Here is a 12,725-nt window from a genome sequence, read left to right as displayed (position 1 = left end):
AAATATAGAAATATGGACATTTCTGAGCAAAGTTTAGAAAGGTTTTATTGACATGAGATTTAAATTAATGTATTCAACCTTTTAATACATTTGAAAAATACTTTTACCAGAAAAATCAAAATCAAAAAGTTTTTATTGTGTTTTTAGAAATTCTTTCAAATGTGTATAAATGTACATAAACAGACCCTCCTGTAGCAACATGAATTTTCTATTTATGAAAATATTACTGTAAAGGGGATACAATATTTGAAAACTTTTGCTTTGCTAGTAAGTACTTTTATCTTGATGAATATCTTCATTTTAAATTAATATTCAAGAACTTGTGTACATATTTCCTCTCATAACACCATTTGTTGTTGTTTTTAGGAATATGCAAATGAGGCAAATATCTGATGAGATATGCCTTGATTTGTATAAATAATACTTACAAACTGTGTTACATACATTGTTTATTTAGGATATTTTCTTTTCACTACTAGACATAGAAAATAGGTGTTTTCTTTAGAGGTTAAAAAAAAGACCAAAAGCTCCCCTGTACAGAAATCCTAGACATAGTGATTAGTGGATATCGTTTGCTGAAATCCTGCCATGTGCAGATTTCTTGTTTTACTTGTGATGGTGGATTGATAAAGGCCGGCTAGCAGCAGCGGTGGTGCATGCAGTGAAGGGACAAAGGTTGCCACTTATCGACTGTGGGAGTCTGCAGGCACTGTAAACAAAATCCCAAATAAAGTAAGTAGTCGGAGACTTTAGTAAAATTGTAATTGGTTGTGTAGTTGGAGAGCTTTGGCTCTTTGCTGTGATCAAGTTCAAGAATATAACAATTAGCTCCTCTTTACAGCCTCAAAACAACCCCTTCATATCCACCAACACAGGTGATAAGAATGAATGAATTTATTTGCAGCTGCTGGGAGACATTTTTATTTTATTTATTTATATTTTTGTGTTTGCACACTTAGTTTTACGCTGTTAATTTTGACATAAGTCAAACTTTGGAAAAGTGTTGCAAACCTGTGTTGTAACCTATTGTAAAGAGCAAAGATTTCAGTTTGCTTATTGTCGCGTACACCAGGAAACTTGTTGAAATGTTGCTCCCATTTGTCTTGTTATGGGAGAAAACAGTTGGCTTGTTTTCAGTCAAGTCTGTTATTACTTTGGTTTGAGCGGCACACTGTGAAATTCACTCCCTCCTAAAGTATTTATCAAACAAGCTGCCAGATAATTAAGCCGCATCACAACTGATTTGTTGTAATAACGAGTCTTCAGATCTCCCTTTCTGCACATTTAAATGGATCTGTCTTGTTTAATTACCGCAAATGTCTAGTACAAAAGAGTCACGAATGTTTGGAAGTGATTGGGATTTAAAAGAATTTGTAAACAACCTGGTGTATGTTCATTTTTAGAGTTTTATGTGTGGTGACTTTTATAGAAGCTTTCAGGTTTTACTATGAACTAATAGCGTTTTATTAGTTTCAGAGTAACAGATGCTCCTCCCATGTTTAGTGTAAGATATTTGCATATTGTTGCTTTGACTGAGGCAGTGTTGAAACTTACTCTGCTGCATTATTTAAAGGTAGTTTAGCCTAGAAAGGTGCAGGTTCTCTCACCCGTTTTCAGATTTTGCAGCAAAGAATAAATAGAGGGACGCCATCAAACCAGTTTGAGCAAGAATCGTAAGACATGAATCAAAAAAACAAGTTGTGTAATTGCATTGCGGCCTCCCCCCCTCACGCCTCTCAAACTTGAATGAACCACAGACGAGCGAAGTGGAACCTGGGCCTCACACTGGCTGGTTTCATAAGTCGAACTGACCAAGGTTGTAGTCAGGAAACCTTCTGAGCTACTTGTTGGTCGCTGTCCAGCTCAGCTTGATGGAAAGTTTCATTTATTAATGAAAGCTTATATTCAGTGGCTGTGTAAATTGGTTTAATTTGCTTGGCATCGACTGGACGCTTAAGAGCCATTTTATCCATGTAACCTAAATTTTTGTTTGTTAAAATCAGCGTGTTTTATACTGTCGGTTCAGTTGTAACATGAAATATAAGTTCCAGTATTTTTGCACAGCTGACTGTGGCTGAAAACTGCATTAAAAAAATAAATAAACTCATGTCTGTTGTCTTTGTGCGTTTGGGAACACATCACTGAAACAAGATTGTCAAACAGCAGGAGCTTGCCACGAAGCCTCCGGCACCCTGTTGTTGTGGACCGCTCTGGTCAGAACAAGACTTGTAATCAGGCAGCGGTCCAGCGGGCTTCTGAGCTCTGATTTACACCTACTGACGAGGAGGGCAAGCAATTGTAAGGTGATGAAAGTACCATTTCCCAAACATCGACCCGCAAACAGCCACTGCAGTCTCAGGTGCTTTGACAAGTGTACAAAAGAGAGGGTTTTGTGCTCGACAAACTTAACAGTGACTGTCGAACGCAGCGTTACAGGTTCATATTTGAAAATTACCTACTGTATGAATGTTTGACTTGTGTGGCGCACCCTCTTCCAATACACGTCCGACAAGCGAGCCTTGTTGTGTCTTTGTCCTTACCTTTGACACAGTGCCTCTGTTGGAAGGAAACGTGCTTGTTATTGTCCTTTCACACTTAAAAGGTAATTATTACCTCACTGCAAGTGTCCTAAACACCCACATGAAACCAAAGTTCTTTGAGCGGCCGTTACGAGTGTGGATGATTACCTTTTAAATTGGCTGTTTCAGCGTGACACTTGACATTTTTAGTGCCAAAATATTGAGCTGGCTCGCAGAGTTTTCAGATTAACACGAGTTGTTGATCTGAAATGAAGTGGGGTAAAATTCTTGTGTGCGAGGTTCGAAGTATTGGTTTGCTAATCGAAGTATTGGTTTGCTAATCATCAGAGGAAGCAAGTGAAAAACCAAGTCATCATTGGTCCAAACCACATAGATGCAAGATATTGATACACCATGCGCTAGGGTTGGGTATAATCGTATCGTGTGCAGTTAATCGTCAGAAAAACAATTGATTATTTTTTGGCACTTGAGGATTAATACGATTAATGCCACCAGGTGGACTAACTGGAGGTTTCGCCAGTCAGTCTGCCTGGTGCTCCTCTCTGCTTCAGTTATGATGAACATTAAAAAAAAATCTGTAATTTTATTATCTATCAACACAATTTAAAAACTGTGTAGCCTGAAGTCTGTAATTTTGACACAATTTGGAACAGATTTTTACAAAGAGCAAATCTTTCCCACTAAATTGGTCATGTAACCAGGACATACAGGGACTCCAGGGGGTTAATCATTATCAGCTAAATACCACAATTAATCATGATTAATTTTTTTTGCCAATATTGCCCAACCCTACCATGCACATATTAAGAGCTCTCACTTCTTCTTATTTCAACTTAATTTAAATACAAAACACTTTTTAAACTTTGGTTTCAATCTATGTTTAGCACAAAAAATAAGAAAACTTGTGTTTGGCAGATTATTTTGTTGTAACAAGGCTTAAATCTTATATTGGACACCTGATTGGCAGCACCAGAAGCTCTAAAAAAAGTGTCAATAACAGCAAAATAAGCCGTTTGGTAGGGAAGGTTTGGCCAGTTTTTCATGTGTGCAACCCACGCAGCTCATCCTACAAAAGCATATTCCTTACAAATGTGGCACCATTTAAAAGGGAATTTAATAGGCTTTCCAACAGTGTAAAATATATTGCCAAAATCAAAGAAATAATCTACCAAACACAAATTTCTTTATTTTTTTGAGCAAAGTTTTTTTTAAGAGACACATTTTTAAGGATGGTCTTAACTTTTGGTAAGTAAAATGTTTTAGTGGTTTAATCTTGAGTCAGTTTGCATGTTGTTTTCTCTGTTTTTTTGCTTCATTTTAGTTTAGGTAGGGAAGGGAGCAGAACTGCGAAACTTTGAAAAGGGAAGTGGTGCAATCACTAAAGTGATGTGGTCCTGCAGATGTACTGAGGCCTCTCTTTACAAATGCACACAACAAGCAGTAGCCCTCACACCTTCCACCCACAACCACTTACATCTCGATCAGAAACGGTCGGGGGATGCTTGTTGATGCTTGTGTATATAGTGAGAGTATAAAGGATTGTCTCGTTCAAACTTTTCAGATTTGATCTGGCTGATGCTCAAGCTCTAGTATATTTAGATATCTTTAAATGTTATTTATGCGATAGGTTTACAGGTTAATGTGTTTATTTTGTATTTTTATGAGGTTGCAGCATATGTTTTTATAAAGCTTGCATAAATAGGGTCACCAAGGTCAGCTGTCAGGTCTTGTAGGTTTATTCCCTCCCCCCACTCTGACTCTCTAATGTGATCAAGCTCTATGGATTTCCTTTACGGCTCATTAACTTTGATTGTGGTCAGATTAATGGGAAACAGACCACCTTCGAACACCACCCACTGGATCTGAACGCAGCATCGTGCAGAAAACCCTTTAAAACGATAAAGAGAGGAGTTGATAAAGCAAATATTAATGAAAAGGCAAGGTAACATTAATAAAATAAAACAAACATTTTGTGTTACTGTCAGTTTTATGTCTTGCTTCCTTTATTCTGTTAAATTTAAAACGATTGTTAATTTAAAGTTTATTTTCCTTAAACGTGCTGACGTCTGTACATACATCTGCAATATAAATTTGCCTCTTTAAGAGCTCTGATTGATTATTCAGAGCCCCTCGGGTGTTTTCGTCCATCTCAGGCTAAAGTAAGGAATGTATGGAGACCTAGGGCTCGCCTTGTCACCATAGCAGCCTTTGTATTGCCTCCAAGATTTGGCTTTGCCTTTACAATAGCATTTGGATATAGGGGGAGGGAGTGGGGGCACCTGGTTTGTTTTGCTGAGTTTTGTTTTCTAAATTCTTTCTTCTACCAAACCTTTTGTTCCCTTATGCGGCTCGGACAGTTTTTTTTTTCTTCTTCTTCTTCTTCTGCTGCCGCTCCGAAATTCCTCATTTACACACCAAGACTGTTCTGTTCCAGTTTCCAATGCGAGCCACTATCGGTACGACTGGTCTGTATTAGATTCTCTATTGGGAATGTGGTGCTAAAAATACTGGCCTGACTGAAAGTGTACACTGATAGGAGCTTGGACTCAGCGCCCCGTGATGATTCGTCTTTCCCACTTGTGAAGGAAAGGCTCTCTTTAAGGTTGCATATGTTGATGAATTTGGAGTGCACTGCACTTGCTGCAGAGTTGCTGCCAAATACTGTTAGTGTGGTTAAAAAACATGTTCAATTTGCTGTTAAATATTTTTAGTTGACAAGAGTAAAGCCTGCCATAGCATGCATAAGGAGGCATTTATGTGTAAGTAAAGAAAAAAAGACTACTTTTTAATGTTCTGAGCTGCTTTAGGTACTTAAAACATGCCTTTAAGTCAACATAATTACAGCATGAGAGTTCTGTTTGAGGTCATGGAGGGAGGCGCTTGTAGTTCAGGCTGCTGTTTGCCTTGTACTGTTATCCAGCAGGAGGTGTAAAATGAGTTGCTGCCATAAAGAGGTGCACACGTCGTTACGCCTCCCCCCCACAACATGGCTGACAGGTTGGCCTGATGTGGCTGGCGTAGTGGTGGGTCGGACAGTAAACACATCAGCCTCCACCCCCACCAGGCCGCACACCTCCAGCTGTGCTCACGGCTTGTGAACTGGAAAACTGAGAGTGGAATGTCCCACTCTGCATCTGCAAAGGAAGTAGTCCGTTATTATTGTGGATATTAGTGTCAGTAACACTGAACATATGCTGAGGAGATTTATAGAAGAGATATTTAATAGGAAAAGGAAAAATATTGTGATGATTTTTTATTGTAATGCTATAAAACCATTTTAACATAATGCAAAAACTGACTTCTTTTTGACCCTTTGCAACTACGTCACCTAATCACGTGGAGGCGCCATGACGGACGTCGGAAGTGAGGGAGAGGAGTGTTGAATGGACCTCGATTGTTGTCCCAAGTTGTTTTTGCCAATAAGGCCAAGTTTTCTATAGAGGGCTTAAACTTTTAGAGATGCTTCATTTTCATATGATCAGAATGTTCTATCAAGTGGAGCTTTTTCCAATGATAGAACAGTTATAAGTTCTCACTGCTAGTCGGTTATCGAAGCTTCAAAACCCAAACCACATCCACGCTGCAAATTTTAGTATTTCCTTATCAACTATTTCATCTGCTACTTGTTCAGTGGTGGACACGTTAACTCACAGCTGCGTAGCTCATTTTTGAGATGTGTTTTTGGTAGCTTGTTGTAAATTGGTTGTTTTGATGTCATTGTGGCAAAAAGGGCCAGTAACTTGTGTCAACAGACACCTTTTGATTGACTGTCTACCAGTTCTTTAAAAATGAAATTAGTTTAATGAATTTATTCATTTAATTTAAAAACAAATTAAAAAAATTATACACAAATGAAAGGAGGCAGAAAGAAGAAAATACCTAATCTGCCCCTTTTTTCCAAAATTAATTAAGCGATAATAATCAAGAAACAAAAGCTTCAATTCCTTTTCAAACGACAACTTTTGATATACATTATACAATTTCATATTTCTTCAACAAACTTATTTTTATCATTCTCTTAAACACATTGAACCAGCATTTTTATAATCACTCTCCAGATTATTCCACAATCTTATTCTTCGAACTGAAGTACATCGGTCCTTCAAATTTGTTCGAAATTTAGATTTTATAATCATCTCAAGTCCCTTAAGTTTATAAGAACTTTCTCTTTTAACAAAATATAACTCGATGTTTAAAATGAGTCTTATACATAATCTGTAAGATATTATAATCAACCAACTCATAAAATTTCAATAATTTCAATTACAAAATAATGTATTCGATGGTTGACTGTAATGTTTTCTGGTGATAATTCTTACAGCTCTTTTCTGTATAAAAAATAAATTTGTGATTGTTTTACATGCTCTCCCCCAGACTTCAACACAGTAGATCAAGTGTGGAACAATTATTGTTTTATACAATATAAACAGAGCTTTATCATTGAACAACTGCTTTACTTCATACAGTATTTCAAATTACAAATTAAAACGTGCCAACAAAATAATTTGTCCAAAATTCTCCCTTGTTTTTATTATGTTCAGTTTTTATCTTCTTATTGCTAAGAAGAAACAGAACACCTGTTTAAGCTGAAAAAAGCTTAAATTAGCTAAAAAGTTGCTTAAAACATAGAAAATACCTGAAATTAGTGGAAAACAGTTGAAAAAAAATAAAAATCCCAAAGTAGCAGAAATAAGCTAAAAGCAGCACACAATTGTTTAAATTAGCAGAAAAATAGCTGAAACGAGCAAAGCTAAAATCAGCAATAAAAGATAATCTTCATTAAAAGTTGGCGACATGCATTCTGTCATAGATTTGAGTAATGAATCTAAGATGAGACAGAACAGCTGCTAATGAATAATGCAAACTCACCTCCAACTGGATTAGAGGATACCACAGGTTGTTTTTGTGTGATTAATATCAGTCTTTCTACTATTTTTACCTCATTTTATAGAACATGACCCCAGAAAAAACCACTGGACTCACATGGGCTTTAATTGTTGGATTACAACTTTGGATGTAACATTTCTGAGTTTTGTCTGTTCGCTGAATAAGTCATTGTAAATTTAAAAAAAAATTGTCTGTCTGAAAAATGTGTGTGGTTTGTTGTAGAAGGGGTTGCCAGATTTATGCTGGCCAGCCACAGGACTAGATCAAAGTCTCATATTGCACCACTGATGTAGTACAGTGGGAAATGATCGAGGCAGGAAAAAATGCGACCCAACTGCACAACAACATGGTTCAGGTATTCTCATCTAGCAAGATTTGTGTGTCTGGGCGAGGACTGATGAAGCCACAAATCTAGTACCGTTGCGAAGCGTGAACATTAGCGATGCAGTCGCCCTGACGGACACATATTTTTATTGCATTAGCTAATGTTTTTTCCTGGTCTCGAGTTGCAGAGCTCCACGGCGCAGCGTAACCAAGGATGAGCGCAGCGCTCCATATTTGACAGTAGCTCACAGTCAGATATGTGATTGCTAAACAAAGTGTCAGAGAAGTTGGTCTGTTCCTCCTCAAAGACGAGAGACGCAGCCACATGTTTTAAAATAAAATATCCCCTCTAATTAACCAAAGGTTGTTTTTTTATTTTATTTTTTTTACTCATTGAGATCATGTCTTGTTTATAAAGCAGATATCTTGTGTAATACACCGCTCATGTTTAGCAGTAGTAATCCACAAACTTTGAGACTAGAGTATTTCTTTCTATATTGTTAGCCTTGCTTTGTAATTTAGACTTTCCAAACACTTGAAAAGATTTTTTAAAAGAACTTCTGCTTGTTTCCCCAGTTTGTCCAAGCAAGGACATTCGCAACAATGTGACCAACCTGCGAACGCTTGAGAACTGCACTGTGATCGAAGGCCACCTGAAGATCTTACTCATGTTTAAGACCAAGCCCGAGGATTTCCGAGGCGTCAGTTTCCCCAAGCTGAGAGTGGTGACCGACTACCTGTTGCTCTTCAGAGTTTACGGCATGGAGAGCCTCAGCAATCTCTTCCCCAACCTGACGGTGATCCGAGGCAACAACCTGTTCTTCAACTACGCTCTGGTGCTGTTCGAGATGCTCCAGCTGCGAGAGATCGGCCTCCACAGCTTGATGAACATCACCAGAGGAGCCGTGAGGATCGAGAAGAACCCGGACCTCTGCTACCTCTCCACACTGGACTGGTCCAAGATCCTGGACTCGGTGGAGGACAACTACATCATGGCCAACAAAAACGACAGAGAGTGCGGCGACGTCTGCCCAGGGGCGTCCGTTGGAAAGACCACCTGCCAGGCCACAACCATCAACGGACACTTCAGCGAGCGCTGCTGGACGCAGAGCCACTGTCAAAAAAGTAAGTTGACTTTTCTGAATCTTTAATGAAACTTGAATCTTTAGATGTCTGGATGCTTCTTGGTTTCAGTCAGGACTCTTGAGCCCTGGAGACTGGAAAAAAACAACCTCAGAGGAAGTCTGAAACAAGGTTATAACAGTTTTGGATTTTTCATTATAGTTTAGTTTTATTTTGTGGTAACCTTTTTCTTTTAATTCAGTTTTAATTAGTTTTTACAGTGGATTTGCTAGTTTTTATTAGTTATTATTGCATTTTAATGCTTATTTTTAGTTTAGTTTTTATTAGTTATAGTATTAGTTTTTTATAGTTTAAATAAATATATTTGCCAATGCATCTTCAAGCTTGTGATGTTCCTGGGAGTTAACTAACCAGCAGCTATTTGGTCACTAGTTAAAGCAGTCCATTATAGTGACACCTAACTAAAATAATTGTGTAACTCATATTTGCCAACGAAGAACTTGGGCGATTATTTTAGGACAATGACAATAGTTGTCTCCAACCTGTTGCTTGTTTTTCATGGGAGCTACTGAGAGAATTTAGTGTGTGAAGATAGTCATAGTTAGCCATCTTGTTTGAGCTTGATTCATGCAGTTTTTCCCTTGAGAACCATTGCACCTGTTTTCTCACCTGTTTCCACTACAAGACTTGCTTTGATTTTTCTCGCAGTCATATTCGAAGAAATCTCAAAGTGTACGTTGCCACTTTCTCCCAACTTTTGCTGTCGTCATTTAGCAGACGATGCTGAACAGCAGCAGATTGTAAACAAGTGTTGTTACTGCTCACAGCAAATGGGAAACTACTCGATTAAAAAATTTAAAAATAAAAAAACTGACAAACACTAAAACTAAGGATATAATTTCAGTTAGTTTTAGTTAGTTTTGTAAAAAATATTAAAGTTTATCGTTTTTTAATTTTATTAGTTTTTATTTATTTTACTTACTTAACAAAAAATGTTTTTTCAATTTCAGTTTTCATTATTTAGTTAGTTTTAGTTAACTATAATATCCCTGGTCTGAACTAGTCAGATACGTGACTATTCATAAATTTTACTTAGTACTAGTAGTGTCTATCAGATAAAATGGTAAAATAACTGCTAATTTGATAGATTTATCAATTAAAACTAATAATATGCTGTTAAACACACCACTTACAGCTTGTTTTGTCTTTAGACATAAGTCTTGAATGGTTCAGTTAGTTAAAAAACACGTGAATTTGTAGAGAAGCTGTTTTGTCTCCAACAGAAATGGGTCAAAGAACAAGAGGAAACCACAGAAACAGAAAAGTCGACACCAAAATACTGTGCATGCTGTGGAAATATTGCAACCCCAACAAAAGGATGTTGTTGACAAACAAACAAAAAATTAACTGTTTTTATTAATTATTACAATATTACAATGCGAGGCAAATTTACTTGATCATTTAAATTGGCCACAAAAGCTGTCAAATGTTCCTTAATCAGTTAATGTAAAGATGCAGCAAAATGATGGTTGACCAGTTGGATCTCAATAGTTTAGTCTAGTGGTTTGCTTTTGATTCTTTTCATTTAATTTTCTTTTTGATGATTTTGAAGTGTCTTTCTTTATTTGGCATTAATTAGAGACTATTGTGTAGCTTTGCATTATTTAAGTTTATTAATATCTTAGTTACTCCTTGCCACGTGTCTTGATTTCCAACACTTTAAGGTTTCTTTATTTTTTATCAGAAAACGACATCAGCCTCGATTTTAAAACTAAAATAATTGTGTCGGAGTAAAAGTTAGCTCTTTAACGTTGACTTACTAGTGGATTTGAGAGAAAAACGTTGCTGTTTTTGATGTTGAAACGTTGGCCTATTTAACTGTACCAAAGAGATGGTGCAAAGATCTGTGTCAAAGCAGCTCAAACTCATTTCTAATGTGAAGCAACACCTTTCCAACCCGTCTGTGAAGTTGTTTTTCTCAGTAGGCTGTGGTGGTCTTTCTCTGTTCAACACATTTTGTTGCTTTCTCTATCAATACATTCTGTAGTTTATGGCAGTGGTTCCCAAACTTTTTATCTTCTGACCCACAAAATATCCATGGCAAAAACTTGTGACCCCAAATATTCCTGGTCTGAGTACACAAACGTTGTTAATAACCCTAAAAACACAGGCTTTTTGACAATCTAAACAGCTTGTACACAAATATAAATACTTATTTATACTTATTTTGTGTTTTTGTAATAATTATGGGGAAAATATTACATCAGCAATTATTTTATTACCCTTTAAATTGATTTCTGGAGATTATCCAAGGAGCTTCATGACCCATAATTGGGTCCCAAGCCCAACTTTGGGAACCAAAGTGCACTGGTTCCCAAACTTTTCAGCTTTTGACCCACAAAGTAACAGTAGCAGAGACCTGTGCCCCCAGCTATTTTTGGTTGATAAGTATTTGTATCAGGTCAACAAAACATGGGCATAGTAACAATTTTTTATACTGCATTTATCCATTTTAAATACACTAACCTCAATCCTTTGTAACAACTAAGGCAAAAATGTCATTAATTCAGAAAATCTTTTCAGGACCCAAACTTGATGTTTCGGGACCCCACTTTGGGTCCCGACCCCAACTTTGGGAAACACTGGTTTATGGTAAATAAAACAAAAAGCTGATCAGTGTGTTACAGCTGTCAAGCTGAACCTTACACATGGCTTCTGTCTTCACAACTCGTTTAAACTTTGTTTTAAACCTGCTTTATAAATGTATCTTTTATCAAGCTCAATGTTCAAAAGCAAGTTGTCTGACATTGTTAGCTTTGAGACTGAAGAGACGTTTCTAGTTTTCCTTGAATAACTGTGGGCTTGTGGTCACTCATTCATAGTCAGTAGAATGAGCTCAAAGCCTCAGACGTCAACAGCAGAGATAATTTCATAATGGTGGGTTAGTTTACAACAGCGAGCCAGCCCCAGATGGTGACAGGCAAGAACTGATCTCCAGTCATCAGGAGGTGTTCTTGCGCAGGCAGAGCCTGTGGTCCTGTGGTCTGAGACCTGCGGTTTTTAGCCTACTTTCACTAAAGCATGAAAAGACCCGTTAAGCACCAGGTGGAACCGCAGGACAGATTGCAAAGCACTCTGTGTTCCTCTGTGATGTTGCTACTTTTTCCTATAGTGCTGAGAGAGCCACTTACTTTTATTATTTGCCCCCGTACTTTATGTCAAATGATTACATTTACATTTATCCAGTAGAGTCTGGGACTGGACAACATAAAGATGGTGGCTTTTGATAATAATTAACACATATTAATAAGCTTCATTTGTGTTACTGTTCCATTAAAAGCAAGTTTCACTCGTCAGAGGTTCTGTTCTCAGGTATCAGAGGTGATTTTGGGTCTCACACTTTGTACAACAGCAGAAAACAATGCAGAACCATGCAGCTTGGCTTTGCTCCAATGTTTGGAAACACAACCTATTTTTCTGCTCTGGTTTTTTCAAAGGAGCAATTTGAGCGTCAACCACTAATTTCCCCTTTTATTTTTACCCCAAATTGGAAAATTCTGCTCAGTAAAGTGTTGCAGGGGATGCTCATTGCCGGAGTTGATTAAACCAAAAACACACAAACAAACAGCTTTAATAATAGAAAACAGAAAACATCAATCTTGTTCTTAGCATTATTTAAAAATAAAAAATCTCAGTTACATTTTACACGATAGCTTCATTTAAGATTAAATCAAACAAACTAAATCAGCAGACATTTACTTAAAGCACATTGTCAGACATATGTTTGCTTGTGTTTGCGGTTTTGTTTTACGAGTTATTTATTTAACATTCGAATATGGTTTTAAGTAAAAATTACTTGATGAATCAATCAGAGAGCTGGCAGGCCCAAAA

General features: G+C 37.1%; 1 protein-coding gene across 1 annotated transcript in view; it reads left to right on the top strand.

Moving 5' to 3' along the window:
- The window catches only part of insra (insulin receptor a), a gene marked incomplete at its 3' end in the record, with an annotated part of 50,227 nt that overhangs the window by 1,904 nt on the left and 35,598 nt on the right, over positions 1–12,725 (top strand). The window contains 1 exon segment of the mRNA XM_014007417.1: positions 8,328–8,876. Within this exon segment, the coding sequence (XP_013862871.1) occupies positions 8,328–8,876 (549 nt within the window).

This window comes from Austrofundulus limnaeus, unplaced genomic scaffold, assembly GCF_001266775.1.
Source record: "Austrofundulus limnaeus strain Quisiro unplaced genomic scaffold, Austrofundulus_limnaeus-1.0 Scaffold42, whole genome shotgun sequence".
Taxonomy (NCBI): Eukaryota; Metazoa; Chordata; class Actinopteri; order Cyprinodontiformes; family Rivulidae; genus Austrofundulus; species Austrofundulus limnaeus.
This window is presented reverse-complemented; position numbering and strand designations above follow the sequence as displayed.